Source organism: Lagopus muta, chromosome 1 (genome assembly GCF_023343835.1).
Source record: "Lagopus muta isolate bLagMut1 chromosome 1, bLagMut1 primary, whole genome shotgun sequence".
NCBI lineage: Eukaryota > Metazoa > Chordata > Aves > Galliformes > Phasianidae > Lagopus > Lagopus muta.
In genome coordinates this window covers 108,706,075-108,722,722 of record NC_064433.1, presented here as the reverse complement: position 1 = coordinate 108,722,722, position 16,648 = coordinate 108,706,075, and the positions used below count along the sequence as shown (strand labels likewise).

The window sequence follows — 16,648 nt, the reverse complement described above, 5'->3', positions numbered from 1 at the left end:
AATAAATGAAATAAATGCATAATTAAACCAAGATGTCACCACAGGAATACATTTTTTCTGCTTTTTAAGTATGCTCTCCTTCTGGTGAAGCTGAGTGCTCTGCCATATCCTTGTCTCTCGTGCTCTCTGCATGGGTGTGAGTGGTGACATGAAGTGTCAATGCAAAGATGACCCCGAAGGATGAGTAGATGGACTGGCTGGCAGGATAAGGTAAAGCAGGTGAGATAGGTGGACTTTGGGGTGGTGGAGGACCCTGGGTGCAGACAGGGAGGTGAAGTTTGTGCTGGCCTCTGCTGGCTCTGGACATCCACGACCTTCCTCAAGGCGAGCAGCATGTCCTCTGCCAGCCAAGGGTGCAGGATGAGGCCCTGCCACCAGGGCTTGCCCTTGGCAACATACACAGTAGCCAGTGTGACTGAGAGGATCAAAGTCTCAGGGGGAAACAAAAGTACAGCGTGGAAGGTATAAAATTGTCATTTACAACGCGCACATCGCCCCGGTGAACTTTCTGAGGTACATGTTGTTTTAGACTTGTTGTCCTATAACCCCTAGAGACTTATTCCCTCAGCTCTTCCCTGAAGAGATAAGTGGCCACCTCTCTGCAGCCTGGGGGTGGGGTGGGATGGGGTAGTATCTGCTCATCAAATGGGAACCCCTCTTATCCCTGTTGCTCTTCTTTCCTAAAGCTGTGAGGAGACCAGCAGAGGATTCTTTCCCCACTCCCAACCTTCCCAAACTCCCTCTGGACTGTTCAAACCTCTTCATATGGGCTGGCCCCTACTCAACCACATCTGCAATTACACTGCTAGGGGTGATTTCATCCTCCGGTGCCATCCCCTATGGCCCCACACAAAGGTCTGATGGGACGGCTTTGGTGTGGCACTGAGGGACATGGTTAGTAGGCATGGAGGTGTTGGGCTGCTGCTTGGACTGGATGATCTTAGAGGTCTTTCCCAATCGTAATAATTCTTTGATTCTAATGTGGAGCAAAGCACTATCCGCAGCAGTACCAAAGCGCTGCTACCTCCACATGTGGATGTGGAAAGCAGACTGAGCACTGCAGATCCAAATGAAAAAGTGCTTGAAAAAAAACCCATCCAGCGTACACAAGAAGATGAAGAATCATAGAATCATAGAATGGCCTGGGTTGAAAAGGACCTCAAAGACCATCTAGTTTTAACCCCAGCTATGTGCAGGGCCCCCAACCACCAGACCAGGCTGCCCAAACCCACATCCAGCCTGGCCTTGAATGCCTCTAGGGATGGGGCATCCACTTCAAACATTGGACGGCTGCAGTGATGTCTCCCTAGAGCTCCCATTTGAAATGCCAACAACCACCAAACAGCAGCTCTCTGAGACAAGGCTAGAAGGAGCAAACCACTCTCAAAACCAATGCCCCATTGGTGTCACCTTCACCTTGCCAGGTGTTTGCAGCTGCATCAAAGCCATTGCAGTGTCACCAAGGGTGGTGGTGGCTCAAGGACCAGTGGTCAGAGACCAGTGCATCCATCACTTGTCCAATGCCCACATTGTGCTCTTCTTCTTGAAGAGGTGCTGTGTCAGAAGTGAGCCATGGGCACTCAGAAACTAAACTTGGATGAAAGGGGAACCAGTTTTAAACTAAAAGAGAGGAGGTTTACATTAGGTGTCAGGAAGAAATTCCTTGCCCAGAGGGCAGTGAGGCCCTGGCCCAGGCTGCCCAGAGAAGCTGTGGTGCCTGCCCCATCCCTCAAGGCCAGGTTGATGGGGCCCTAAGCAGCCTGAGCTGGTGGGGGGCAGCCCTGCCCATGGCAGGAGTTGGGGCAGCTTGGGCTTTGAGTTTCCCCCAACCCAAACCATTCTAAGATTCCATGAAAATGAAAAGAAGCTGAGAAATTGCAAGGGTATGCTATGTGCCCATAATAAACTTCCTTTAAGTGTAAATGCTAGAAGGTATGAATTGGAGACACAGGCTTGATGAGGATTTATACATTTTCATACTGTTTTTCTTGTATTTTCTAGCCTGGAGTGTCCCAGCTATCCAGAGCTCAGCACTGCAGCAGGGCAGTTCCTGTGGAAAGAAACTGAGCTGTTCCAGGCTCCTGTCGCCACCAAACCCTCAGGGACAGGGCTCCGCCATGTCCATCAGCCAGGCAGTAAGTGTGTTTCCACACAAGCTGGAAAACAGAGATTTTTCCTGAGTTATCATAGCCAGCATTGGCTGTGACAAGGCTACTTAAGCTTTCCAAGCCCTCCTGGTTCTACGTTTGTCTTGCAACAGTGCCAAGAGCAGTATTATAAACATGTCCACAGATAGCGATTCTGAATGTGAGCGTGTGCCTGAGCACACCTGCAGCCCTTGATTATGTGCCAGAGAAGTCAGAAGGCTTTTTTTTTTGGTGTGTGTGAAGTGGTGAGAAGTGTGACTTTGCCAATGGGACAGCTCTTAGCACAATTGGGTGATGAAGAAAGAGGTTCTTGGCTTGTTAGTTACAGCTTCTCTGTTTATGAGGATGTCCAGTAAGTTTTCTGGCCAGGAGTTTCTATGAAGTCACGTTTTCTGGAAATAGCAGCTCCAGGCTGTGTCACTGAGGAGTAGTTTGCAGTGAGCACCATGAGGTGCTGCACAGAAAGCAGAGAAAAGCCCTGGCTTGGCGACCTACTCCAGGTGGATTTGAAGCCAGTGGAAGAGCAAGGCTTGCTATAAAGACCAGTGAAATCATAGAACCCTAGAATCATTAAGATTGGAAAAGACCTTTAAGATCATCTAGTCCAGCTATTAAACAACCACCACCACCATGCCCACACATAGAATCATAGAATCGTAGAATCCTTAGGTTGGAAAAGACCTTCAAGATCATTGCCTCCAACTCATCACCATCTTGTCCACTAAACCATGTCCCTCAAATATCCCCATCACATTCCCATCTGTTCTTTGGGTGTGGTGGAGCCAGACGCAGTCTCATGTACTATTGTGGCATCCAGGCACATTTTAGGAGGCCCACAGGAAACTGAGGAAATGGCAGTGTGGGAATGTGGTAAATACAGAGAAATTTGGCCTGAGCAGGGCGGGTGTGATGCCAACTGTATCTGCTGCCTTGCAGAAACCTTCACAACAGGACAGAGCAATATGAGAGGAGGATAAGAAGCATGCATGCTTTTAATACCACAAACCAAGCACAAAGATAAGACTTGTTCCGTCTTTGGAGTTTGCCAAGTGAGGGGGGAGCTTTCAGCAAGGCCTGCTGTCGAGGCAGGAGGATTTAACGCTGCTTGACAGGGCTTCCCCAGTGGGCTCGCGCTGTGCACCAACCCTCTGTTCGCTCCCATATGGAACAGATGCTGTTGTTATTGCTGCTCAGAGGCAGCACTGAGATTAGCAGTTTCCACGTACAGATATTTCTCCGGCATTACATAACCCATGTATTTAACACACAGTAAATTTTCATTGCAAATTGGCTGCTGTGGGGGCACTCACATTTATAAAAAGCCATTTCCTCCCCAAGACGTGTAGTTACACTGTAGCTGTGGTTTGATCTGATTACGAAAGCTGTACTTGAGAATATAGTGCATGTGGGACTGTGGGATCTCAGCATTTAAAAAAAAAAATTAGAAGTCCCAAGGCTCATCATTAGTTTTTCAAGTTAAGCAGCATGGAACAGCTTCAAACTGTTTCATGTTCACCTGTGAGCAGCAAAGTAACGCTGTACGCAGTACGATGCTGAAAAGATTTGTGCAATGGATTGCATAAAGTTCTTCACCATGCATCTACCATAGAATAGAGCAAAAACTGAGATACAGTATTCACTCTCAGTCAGTGAATTAGGGAGAGAAAAGATTAGAACACACTTCAGACATCTGTCTGGCTGTCTCAGAAAACTTCATTTTCATGCTAAGTGTAGTTTTAGAATGTCACCCTGAAAATGTGTGACATTTTAATAGGCTGATTGCCAAGATTCACAAATCTGTTCATTTGCGTATGAATCACAGCATCAAATATTTTGGAAAACGTAAAAGAAACTAGAATTATGAGAGAACGCCTTACACTCCCCTTGGTTAAACTTATGTTGGGAAGATTCTATAGTTCTATTGTCTCTCCAGAAATTAAATTATCTCTCCAGAGATCAAAGAATGTTGTGGCATTCCTGTATGTATCATCTGGTCGTGATTGCATAGGTTCTCTTTCACAACTGTCTCTAAACAACAGCCTGTTTATTTCCCTGCTTCCAGTAAGCCACACCACGTATGGCAGCATCATGACAGTCATTAGTTTCACCACATTTCTGTAGAACTTCCAATAAGATCAGTGGGATTGCACCAGCATCTCTCTATCCTTTCTCCACAGTAAATGCTCTTCAGGTTGCTCAGGCAAATAACAGAGCCAAAACAAGCAGTAAGAATCATCCATTACAAAAATTCCATGCACTTCAATTAGGGAAAGCTCTGGAGCTTGCACTATGCAATTAGCTACTGTATGCCAGGGTCCCCAGTGAGGCACGCGGGAGTTAAGCACATGCATAAGTCCCTGTTGGATTAGGGTTTATGCTTTAGAGCAAATCCTTCCACTGAAACAAAACTTCCTATCAGGATCTAGCCCTTAAACAATTTTAATGGGAGGAGGGTGCAGTCGTGTTCCTACAGCAGGTTTTCTCATCTAATATAACTAGCTCAGTGCAGGACTTGGCATGTCCTGAGCAATTGTTTATAGCTCCTGCGCAGCACATCTGCTTTGGGAGCTGATTTGTGACGGAAATCCGCTCAAGTAGAGATGGTAAATTTGATTTATTTGTGAAAAAGAAGAGAAGAATTCCACAGCAAAACAATCTGGGTCACAATGTACTTTGGATTACAGGATTTAGTGCAGAAGAAAAGGCCCAGACCACACAGCCCAGATCCAGCCCCCAAGCACCACAAGTTTTGAGGTTAATCAAATCTAGGGCTTAGTTCATTCATTTGTGAGGATGTCTGTGCAGCTTGGAGCTGACCCCACACTTGGATCTTCTCATCTCCCTGGGGCTCCCCTAGGACTGCGCAAATCCAAGGGTCAGGCCTTGCTTCTGTTTGCTTGCAGCAAGCCCAAAGGCACATGCACAAATAGCTGGTAAAGCAGCCAGGCAGGCAGAGGCATTGGTAGAGAGAGCTGACTGTGGGTCCCCACGGGCCTGAGGAGGTGTGCAAGGAGGAATAGGTCGTGCCAGGAGGCAGGCATGTGGCTCAGTGCCATGGCAGCCAAGCTGTGTGAGGAGAAGGCCTTGTGTGTGTAGGGCGGCCTTTCCCCACTGCAAGAAGACCGGAGTGGTTGAGCAGCCTGGTGTGGGCTCACCTGTCATGGCTGGTGGGAAGGGGATTTGCATGGTGAGGCAGTGCACTGGAGCCCGCAGCAGAATCTGGGCTCCTGCCTCTATGAAGACATTGCTGGAAGTGTTGCCCTTGTGATGTGATTGTAAGACCAGCAACGTTACTAAAGCCTCTTCTCTTCAGGAGAGCAGACCCTCCCCTCTCCTGTACAGCCTCTCACCTTGTATTCATTACGAAAGCACTCATCTGGCAGCAGAGTTGGGTCCTACCTGAGTGTATAACACGAAAGAAAACAAGGACGACTACGACACCCCTTTCTGTAGAAGAATATATTATTTAGCAGATCAGTTTAAAAGTAAAAAAAAAAATAAAATAAAAATCTGTACATCTTTGAAGGTTCTTCTTGATGCTGTCACCTTTTGCATTCCATTCATGAGGATAAAAACCTGCACAGTGGTGCTGTGTGGTGCTCCCCTTTGCTTATGCCAAAGGACCCCTGACACTGCTGGGCACAAAGCAAACCTGTAAGTCCATGAAGGCTTCTTCTGACTTCTAGTGCAGAAAAGAAAACTGCATCCACTATGCTGGGCTTCTGAATGTACTGTGAACACTATAAAATTCATAGGATAATACAGAGAAATGTGTTATTAGGGCCTACCTGGCAAACAAAAATATCTGCCAGGCCCCTGTCATTACATAAGCATCTGTTAAGCTGTGCTGTAATAGCATACTGCAGTACAGGTATGTGCAGGATCTTGACTAAAACAAGTTTTCATTTGTTTTGGACACCAGCGGTTTGTTTAACAGAAACGGCTCCTTAGCTCAGCTCCACTTCGTCCCTGGAGACAGCAGTTCCCAGTGCTGGCCATAGAGGCAAACCCAGCGGGGAAGGAGCTGTGCCATGGCCTGCGTGGCACCACTTGGAAAGGGCAACCATCTTGGTGTCCATCTTGGCCACCTCACCCCAAGTGTAATTTCTGCTGGATTCCGCCACGTCCGTTTGGCAAATGCAATGTTTCTCAAGAAGAAAATAACTGTAGGGGCAACATTTTGCTCAAAGTCTTTTTCTTCTCACTTTTCGGTAGTGCCAGTGTTCAGGCTGTCACTTTTCTTCTTCTGCAGCTGCAACGAAGAACAAAACAGTATTAGCGCCACGGACTCAAAACAGTGCAGCTTTCCACTGCTGAGACTCCAGCACCCAGCTCCCTACAATTTGTTGTACAGGAGGCCCTGTTTCATCTCAACAGCCCTGAAGTTAGGTCTGGAGGAAACAGAACTCAGTGTTTCTCATCATCTCTCCTGTTAGACTCTAGGGCTATTCGCTGACTCTTATTGTTTGAGGTGATGTCTGAATTCAGGCAGCTCTTATTTTTCTAAGAACTCTTGCAACAACACACCGTTAATTATAGCTCCATCCGTTTGTATAAACTTTCTGCTTTGACAGCTTCTATAAACAGAAGTAAAATTTCAGCTTGGCTTGAAAGATGAAGAGGTCATGGAAAATCTTGCTCTTATCTTATGTTCTTTTTCGCTCCTTTGAGCTCATAAAAGATTTTCTACTCCTTTATCACTCAGTGATCTCAAAACATACATTCTCTGATTAACCAGCCTTAGTATTTGTGCTGCTGAGAAGGTTTTCCTCCAAACAACTTGGAAGGAGGTAAGATCTACAGCCAAAAGCCACCATTCCCCTCATCCATCCAGGGACAATCACGTGAATGAAACTTCATTTCCCATATATCAAGAAATATCAGCACAACTAGTACTCTGGGGCACTTGCCAATTTATTTTAATGACACAGTGATAGAGTTTCGTCTACATGATGAATTTTTTCATGTCAGAGAAAACCCCAGAGTGTGGTGCCATTTTGATAGGTTTTATTTACTTTTCTCAGCAGGGGAATGAAGCACTGGAAGAGACCTGCAAGGAAGGTGTATCTTGCCATAGAAGGAAACTGTGCCTCAGTGGTGCAGTCTCTTGAACTGCACAGGCCCTGAATACCTTGCTGTTACCTAGCCTAGGCCAGCTCCTTCCAGGGGAAGGCAGCTTCCTCCCTGGAAGAAAAGCTTGCTGCTACACTCCCCAGGCCATTATCCCTGGGGCTGGCCTTCAGGTGTCTCTCCTGCTGGCATCTCCCTCCCCGTGGTTGAGCTGGGGTGGCTGGAGGATGCCCATGTGCATGCCAACAGTTTGTGACACCCACCTGCTTCCAGCTTGGTGTGATGAATATGGTTCTCATGTTTATGAGGATGCTGTAAGCATTCCTACTGCTTCAGAATTAAATGGCTATTAAATTGCAATGTTTAACTTACTAAATCATACCATTTGCTCTACGAAACAGATATTTAGAGCTTACCTCTTTCATAGCATCATCTATCTGTTTTAACTCCTCATAGCGGTCTCTGGACTCCCAAAGGGGCTGAAGCATCATCTCCTCCACTTCAGGGAATAGCTAGGTGAAAACAAGAGAGAGAAGTGCAACATTTCTTTTTGTATTCATAAACCTGCACCTGCTAGAAACAGACTAAAGGTAGACTGTGAAATGAATATCCCCACAGCTACTTGCACACATGCCGGAGCCAGTGTTGAAGCTCTGCAAGCTCCCAGGTCTGGTTCTGGCCTTGGCTGACCCACCTTTGTTACTGTCTCAAACATGGGGATGAGAACAAACTTCAGGAAGCCGATCTGTGCAGTTGGCTTGGTTACTTTATCACGGTCCATAAAAGGCGCCACTGGAAGACCCTCCGATTTTTCTCGGTCACTCTGGAACAAATTCAGAGTTAAAAAAACTTTATTCTTGGCTAGAAGCCAAGAGAGCAATGTACCAAGGAGTCCACTAGCTACAGGACAGCAGTTTTCAGATGCAGATCTCAGCAACGTCTGGAGATAACATGGAATGGCAATATTCTTCCCTCAGGCTAATACATCCTGCCTCTGAATAAAGAGAACTCTGATTAGCTACATCTGCACAGCATCAGCAGGTATTCAACCAGAAATTACATGACCTTCTTTAGTAATGATTAAAACAAGTTCTGGCTAGCTTGTTCAATGGAGAATAAATCTATTGACTGAAATGAGTTTATTAAGCTACCTACTTGACTGCATAACTCACTGTTTCTATGTGGATTCATGGGCAATGTCACAGACTGTGCTTGCAAAATGATCCTGTTGTAGACTTTCTCTCACCTACTGACTCTGTGAGCACAAAGTGCATTCATTGGGTGACTAAAACAGTAAGTTACACGAATATTGTAATTGTGACAAAAAAGGTGCAGATGCCGTGAGCTAGAAGTGTTCCTGACTCATCATTCAAGGCATTTGTCTCTCGCGAGATGCTGTGTTCAGCTGGGAATCTGGTGAGGAACAAGGGTTTAGGGAGCTTAAATCTGACCTTGCACACCTCAGCAAGTCTTCTGCTTTCTCATTCAAAAATGTTCACGCATTAAAAAAATAATCTGAACTAGTTCTCTTGTAAGACTTGATATCATTCACTTGACAGCTTTCTTCTGCCATTGCTCTTGCCCTTTTAGCTCAAAAAACATTTCTGTGTCAAACAACCTTGAAAGGCTGCTAGAACAAGCTGTCTGCTAGCATTAGGATTTCTAGGTTGCTGTTGTCTTTCCTCTATGATCTACAGTCAATTGCATTCACTTGTGTTCTGAACAGCTTCTATTGCTGACATGCTGTCCTTCCATAAATGAACCCTTTCTGTCCTACAGATAGCCTGGCCTATATGGCAGCAGAGCTCTCATGGCTCAGGTGGGATGCAGCCACAGCAGCTGGCTGTGCAAGTGTGCTGCACCCTCATTCTTACCTGCATAAAATATTCCTCTAGCAAGCAGTCTACCCAGGGCTCAGCGACTTCCATTGGGCGGACTTCATTGGAGATATCACAGCATTTTATCAGTATCATCTTCAGCTGAAAGAGGATAATACTTTAATACTGCAGTTTTCATGCCAGCTCTACTTCTTCCAGATAGAACACTTGTCTTCATAACATGGTGAGGGGAAATGCTCTCAAACAGAAAGGACAGCTTTAGGATTAAATGAGGGTTCTTAAATGGATTATATTCCACTCTCCCAGTTACCCCGTGTAAATTACTTATCTATATGCTCTCTGCCTCAGTTTTTTTGCCTATAACATTGGGATGAATCCCAGTGGGACATGTGCTTCTTGCTGTGTGAAGAGAATCAACCCTGAAAGACCACGTACTCTTTGTGGAACAGCATTCAGAGGCCATGGAGAATGTCTTCCCTGGATGTTAAAGGCTCCAGGATTTTTAAAGCTGGAGTAGTCTATTTTCTATAGAGAAATTCCAAACTTTAAATATTTTTGGTAGAGTAGAAAATTGGTTTTTAACAGTGTGTTTTGAATCTTGATTTTTAAACGAATGAACGCTCATCTACAAGAACAGAAAAATGATAATCCACAAAATCTCCTTACGCAGGTCATGTGTTCTTCATTTGAGTAATCAAAATTTTCCATTTTTTCCTTGAAAGAGTCCAGTATTTCTGCATGTCTCGCCATGTCGGTAGCCAGAATTAATGTAATTATCCCCTAGGAGAGAAAACATATTAATACATCAGTTTGACATTCTTTGTAAAGTCTATTATTGCAGAGAAAAATAGAGGCTTATGCACAGAAACCCTCAGATGATTATGCTGTTAACACTGATCAGACCTGAAATCACCAGGGAAACTGGAAAAGGGTTACAAAGAGTATATGAAAATATCTGTAACTGGTGTGATATTCCAAAGCCATTGAGATTTTTCCTTTCTGATTGACTAATTGTGGAAAGAAGCTCTACAAAGGGATGTTAAAGGCCACTTTCTATTCACCAAGAACCACTTTTGGCTCCTTACAAAGCAATATGTACTTTGATAGTGACTCTTAACAAAGTCAACACAGAAGAGAAAAAAAACAGTAGATGTGGATGTCCTCAAGTGCTCATCCTCCTTGTTTGAAGGGCTTTGAAATATCCAGCTGCAACTAATATGGTAGAGCTTTGTTTGCTCCTGACAGACGTGACTTATGATGGGAAAATATGTGGTTAATTTAAAATTGAAGATTTTTATGCAGATTAGACCATTTGTGGCTCATGCCTGCTTCTCATGCATTGGCAGAATCAATGGCTCGCAATGGACCAGCACATGAGCCCTTGCACTGATCTACTGTTTCAGCTGGTGTGCATCATGTATAAACTAAAAATAATTTTTGGTCCTTACTGCTCTAATGGGAATTCTAGCATTGTTCCTGGTCTCAGGAGTAGCCATGACGACTCTCAGTCCACCAGAGCCTCTTCCAACAGTAGAAGTGTTCTTTTGTTGAGCATCTTTTCCTATTTAGAAGCCCCACATTTAAAACTAATGCAATATTCTCTTAAAGCATAAACTTCTGGCATGAGAGCAATAATCCCAGTCAGAGCTAATTGGCTCCTTCAAAAAATGTCATAGTCTTTAATAGTCAGAACGTGCTCATTATTTCTTAGCAAGACATTCCAGGGAGCGCTCCTTTGGAAATTTTCCAAGGATCCCTTTTGGATCCTCCCAGTGTGAGGGGCTTTTTTCAGTCCTGCCCTCTGGGGACTGATGCAGCACCGCAGCCTTCCCTGCTGTGCATATTCCAGGAACAGTCTGTATTGCACAGATGGGACCGGAATTCATACCTGTCTTATCTGTTTGAATTGGTCCTGGTCAACATTGGAGAAAATGTTGTATTCTGGCTGGGAAATGATCTGGAAAGCCACAGCACAGTGATGGTTCTCCAGTGGGGAGATGTCATTGTAGCGTACCGCCAGCTCCGTTCGTGCATTTATCTGATAGCTGATATAAAGAAAAACAATGAGAGCTCCTGCAGACGCACACCAGCTGCTTCCTTTTATTTACATTCTTCTGAATACTTATTCAATTAGCTGCAGTTCGGTTTTTATTGCTAATACTAAATCAGATTTTTAGAGAAGACGGATATTACTTTAATATCATCTCAGGCACTCTTCCCCTCCACTTATTTATTTATTTATCCTATTTAACCAAGTAGCTTAAAATGACATAAAGCAAACACAGAAGGAACCTGGCTTCATCCAACCCCTGCTGATGCTGACGGACAGATTCTTACTGGTCTCAGTCAACTGAGTTCTGTGCTTATTTAATGAGTATCTGCAAATGTATTAGATTATCACGTTTTGTTTCTCATACGTGAATGCACACAAAGGTGACCATGTGTCAACAAAGCTATTTTCCAGTATGATAATAAATAGAATAATGTACATTTCATCATTTGTAATTGCAAAATAATGTGCAAGTCAAATATCCCTTGGCACTTTTTGTGCAAATATTCCATCTCGCTTAGCAGAACTATACCCATTTCTGCACTCATTCTCTCCTCTCTGAAATATTTACCTTGTTTTCTCAGGCGCTGGGGGAAGATCTGAGGCAGAAATATGAAAAAGCCTTTTCTTTTCAGAGCCAAGGCCAGCTGGCAGCCCCAAACCAACCTGAGCTTTCCTGCCTTGGCCCACGTATGAGCTAGCAGTAGGGCCTTGGGGGAAGGCCACTGCCAGCTCAAGCTGTGAGAAGGAAAACCTGATCCACCAAAAATGCCGGCTGGCCTTACCTCCCCAACGGAACCCAAGGCAAGCACAAGCAGACTTACGTGTTGTTATAGCCTGGATGGTCCAAGTCGTGGCACACTGCTGCGGTCATGAGAATCAAGATGTCAATTTGGGAAAATTTCTCCTGCAAAATAAACACGTTAATGTAGTGTTGTGATTTCTATTAAGTCTGTCCCCAGAAATGAACAGAATTGAAAAAAAAACCCACATTTACACTTCAAGGAGAGGCAAACTGAGCAAAATGAAGTATTTTTCTGTATGTCAGTTTATTTCAGTGAAGAAAGAGAATTCCGCCTTCCCTTCCAGCAGAAATGACTCAGATTTGCCTTTGTTATATTAAATAGCAGCAGCACAGAGAAGCCAATTTTCTCAAAATTTATTTCAGAGATGATATAAAAGCACTGAGATAGTACCACTGTCCCTTACAAGTCACTTGAGCATCTTGATAAGTTAAGGCAGGGCTGGGGCATAGCTGCCGTGACATGCTTATTAACTAAATCCATGACAAGAGTGAGAAAAACTAATACAGTGTCTTCTGAATAGAATGAACTTCCATTCAGATAAGTTTTTCTGCATACTCTTCCTGGCAAGAAAAGCCAGAAACTGTATAGCTATGGAGAAAAAAAAAAAAAAAAGAAAAAAAAAAAGAAAAAAAAAAAGAAAAAAAATAAAAAGAAAGAAAAAAAAAAGGTGATTTTAACTGAATCAGATCTGGTTTGCACAGAAATACGCATACCTGAAGATTGCAGAGTGAGATCATGCTGTACATCATCTGGGTCACACAAAAGCAGTGCCGGAAATTGTGGAACGGGTTGTTTCTGTAGTTGTCATGAATGCAAAGCTGTGGGGAAAGGGTGCAGAGTGGTCATGAAGGAGAGTCATTTTCTTTGTGAAAATATATATACGCGTGCTTTTCGTCCCTCCTGTAAACACCCTTTGGCTCCACAAAGCCCTGCAGAGCCCAGCATCCTAATGTGCTAGGACAGGGTGACAGCTCAAGGGTCTGATTCTGGGGAAGGATAAGAGATTGCTGTCTTCCAGGTCTGCTGGCAGATGAAGCCTGCAAGAGGTGCAACCCAGGCTGGAGAGAGGGCACTGTGCTGTGATACTGAATTGGCATTTCAAACTGCACAGCGGGTAAACATCAACAGTGTGCAGAGAGCTCAAAGTACACCCCCCAGAACCCTTCTTGCTTAATGCATCCTTCCAAAGGATAAATTTCCTATAAGAGTCCTCAAGCCTCATCAGGATCAAACCCTTCAACTGGGGATCTGCCTTTTAGGAGGCCTCAAGGCTCTTTGTGAAGCCAAGAGACCTTTGGGTATTCAATGTTCATGAAATATTTGTCAGCTTCACTGCAAAAGCTCTTTTGCAATATGGACTTCAGAAATATGTCATTAATTTATATTAATAACTCATAGAATAGTTTGTGTTGGAGAAGACCACTAAGATCACCCAGTCCAACCATCAGCCCACCCCCACTGTGCCCACTGCCCATGGCCCTCAGTGCCACATCCACACGGCTCTTGAACACCTCCAGGGATGGTGATACCACCACCTCCCTGGGCAGTCTGTGTCAGTGCCACACCACTCCTTCTGAGAAGAAATGTTTCCTGCTATCCAACCAGGCTTGCGAGTGGTGGGTGGCATCTCACAGCCACCGCATGGACATGTGGCCGTGCCCAGGCACTGTACGGCACAGAGGGATGTGATGTATACACTACAGCAGAGCTCTGCACATCCCCGGGGAGTCCTGACTCAGAGCACTGTAGTGACTGGGCAGTATTAGTCATCCTTCCCTCTGCTTCCTGGAACATTTCCATAGCCAGCGTATGTAGCAGTAGGAAAGCAAGTGTATGCAGGAGGTGGCTTTTTCTCACCCACTTACGTTCAAACTGGTGCCCACGCTATGCCTGAGGAGGTGACATAGTGGAAGCAGAGTCCTTCGGGTTTTTTAATCAGCCTTCTGTGAAACTGGTTTTTGAGAGAGGAATCCTCTCCCTGCTGTAGGTTTGTGCAAAATACATACAAAGCTCCTCATATTGTTCTCAAATGCTAGCGCTAGCAAATGACTCGGAATGCAGACTAATAGGAAGCTGCCTGCTGTAGTGCTGGTGGGTAGCATGTTTATGTGTGTTGACACATCACCTTGTTTCCTGTGTTTTCAGGCTGTGAGACGGGAGGAGGAAATTTTCTGTTTTATCTGCTCTGTCTTAGCCTTGATTACATTGGGTTTCATCCCACCCTTTTTGTTCATCTGCTTTTTAAGCTCTGCACTACTAACCTTTTCATCTGCCTTCTTTGGGGAGAGATTTCCCCTGTCTTGATCATTTTTTCTCTCCCAATTAGTGTATTCATAGCGTTCTTTTATAATGGCTAAACCAGTCCTACATTAGCTCCTACAATAAGCTCCAACCTTATTCCTTATCTAGAGACCTGGTAACATCAGTCCATTTATCTCTTATTCCAGCTCTAATCACTCTCATGCCTTGTTGGAATCAGCCCATAGCAGCACCCCAAGCAGGGATAACTTCAGCTCTGTGCGTGTTGCTGCTCTTGCTGTTCTTGTTGGAATGAGGCTTTGTGTTTCCTAGACACCTTCTGTATGGAATTTGTTAAGTCCTTTCTGGAGGTAATCATTCAAAGCAACCTTCTCCATTCTCTGCATACTCTTCAAATAGTTAGGAGAGATTGTCGAGACATAATTCATCTTTACCAGAATCATATGGAACATCCATATAATGAACATGATGTTTTTAATTCTTATTTAGATCAGCTTGCTGACTGGAGGAGTAAGTTTTACTAACTGTAGCTCAGAGTGTCATCAGATCCTTCTTAAATAATTTGGCAGAACATTTACTGTTCCTCGTCCTCTAGGAACACAATGGGTTTTTCTGAGAAAGCCAATGTTAAGCTTTTTAGAAATTTGTTTTTCTTGTGCTCCTCCTTGGATCCGATACCACTGACTTTTTAATGCTCCAGAGCCTCTTCAGACATCTTAGTTTTGGTATGCTCTTGCCCTTTTCATGTCTTTTATCTCTCCCACATTCTCAACAATAAAGACTAAGAGAAAGAAAGTTATTTAGCTTCTCAGCAATTCCTTTTCCATCCTGTCTTGCTCTTTTACTCCTTGTGATTTAACACATCAAATCACAGAAACACAGAATCATAGAGGTTGGAAGAAACCTCTGGATATCAGTAGTCCAACCCCCTGCTAAAGCAGGTGACTCTACAACCCCTCCAGGCAGGCTGTGCCAGTGGTCTGTCACCCTCACAATAAAGAAGTTCTTTCTCATTTTTGTATGGAATTTCCTGTGTTTCATTCTGTGCCTGTTTCCTCTTCACCTGTCACTGAGTGTCACTGAAAAGAGCCTGGCATATCCACTGGATTCCCATTGTTTAGATATCTATAAATTGAGGTTTTCTGGCCATATCTGAAGACACCCATCTCCGCTTCCATTTGGTACCAAGAGCATTCACTGAAATGAACTGCTCTCTGCAATAGACAGCTCAGCAAACCAATGCATGGCAAAAAACTGTCATTAAGAATTGTGATCAGTGACCACAAGAATGCAAACATTTGCTGAAGGACTTACATTTTAAGAATTTGTATAGTTTACTGCTTTTAGAGGGATAACTTGTGTGAGCCAAATGAATTCCTCGTTTCAATATTTTGTTTTGTACTAGAAAGATTGCAAACATCAGTAATTTGAAACACTTACCAACCACCTCTTTAATGTGATGGGGTTGATGTTGAAGTCTTTGACCAGTCCAAGATCATGGTACATATGCTCCAAGCAGCTCAGCATCTGCAGCCAAAGAGAGGTTATTGGCATGGTAAATGTCAGTTGGGTTTATGATATGTTGCAAAGTGAATTTCCTCCTTGTACACATTGAGTAATTGCATGGCCCTCTTGTCAAGATGAAAGAAAGATGTTTGAAGATTGCATGATTAAAAACAGTGCAAGAGGGGAGGCAGAAAGGCTCTGAGAGCTTTTTGAAGTAGACAGATTGCTGTGGACTTCATAGGTTTTGTGCTAGGGTTTGAGTCATAGCCCCTCTCTTCAGTAATGGTGATTCATGTGAATCACAGCAATTCCTTCTCATGAAATAGTATAGCCATTTTTCTAACTCAGGAGGGATATGGTCTTGTTCTAGTGCTCATTTAAATCAGTGATGGAGATGGCTGAGGTTCTAGTTGTACAGAAAATGACAGCAGCAAGCAAGGTATCTTTGAAGAAATATATCTAGATCTTCTCTCCTTGGGAATTTCTGTGCTCTATAAACAACTTTTTTAATACAGATTTCCTTTCCAATAGAAGACCTCTGGTTTCAATGCTACAAAAACAGGAGGTTTGTGAGCACCCTAAGCTCTAGCTGGGACTTCTAGCAGCTACGATGCACAGGTGGGCTGCTCCTTTGAATGCATCTGATCTGCAGCAGGAAGGGGAAGGCAGGCACTGCTGCTCCCAGTTCATTTTCAGAGTTGGAAAATATTACAAATGAAGGGTATCAATAATTAGGTATCTGGGAGCACAGCAGCTGCCACCCACTAGAACTGAACAGATTACTGGGAGTTCAGGAGTGCATGTTATTCATATTTCCATCTCTGAAGGCAAAATCTACAGAGGATAAATGCATTCACTACATTGGCCTGTTCTCTGATCTCAGACTATGGTTCTCAGACTGTGGACTGAGCCAGGAATTTTAATATGTTGAGTATAATGTCACAAATGTGGCCTTGGAGATGTTAGGTCTCT

The 16,648-nt window shown here is 44.1% G+C and overlaps 1 protein-coding gene across 3 annotated transcripts in view; it reads right to left on the bottom strand.

The window, feature by feature from the left end:
• Positions 1–5,186: 5,186 nt before the first annotated feature.
• Positions 5,187–16,648, bottom strand: part of PDE9A (phosphodiesterase 9A) — a 42,366-nt gene continuing 30,904 nt past the window's right edge. For 2 of the 3 annotated variants that reach the window (XM_048933072.1, XM_048933080.1), the window contains 9 exons: positions 15,611–15,697; positions 12,625–12,729; positions 11,930–12,012; positions 10,944–11,100; positions 9,722–9,835; positions 9,092–9,196; positions 7,912–8,040; positions 7,634–7,729; positions 5,190–6,399 (listed from right to left, as the gene is read on the bottom strand). In XM_048933072.1, coding sequence (XP_048789029.1) covers positions 6,349–6,399; positions 7,634–7,729; positions 7,912–8,040; positions 9,092–9,196; positions 9,722–9,835; positions 10,944–11,100; positions 11,930–12,012; positions 12,625–12,729; positions 15,611–15,697 — 927 coding nt within the window. In that variant the 3' untranslated portion in view covers positions 5,190–6,348. Of the gene's footprint in view, positions 6,400–7,633; positions 7,730–7,911; positions 8,041–9,091; positions 9,197–9,721; positions 9,836–10,943; positions 11,101–11,929; positions 12,013–12,624; positions 12,730–15,610; positions 15,698–16,648 lie in introns of all 3 variants that reach the window. The other variant, XM_048933061.1, reaches the window with a different exon arrangement.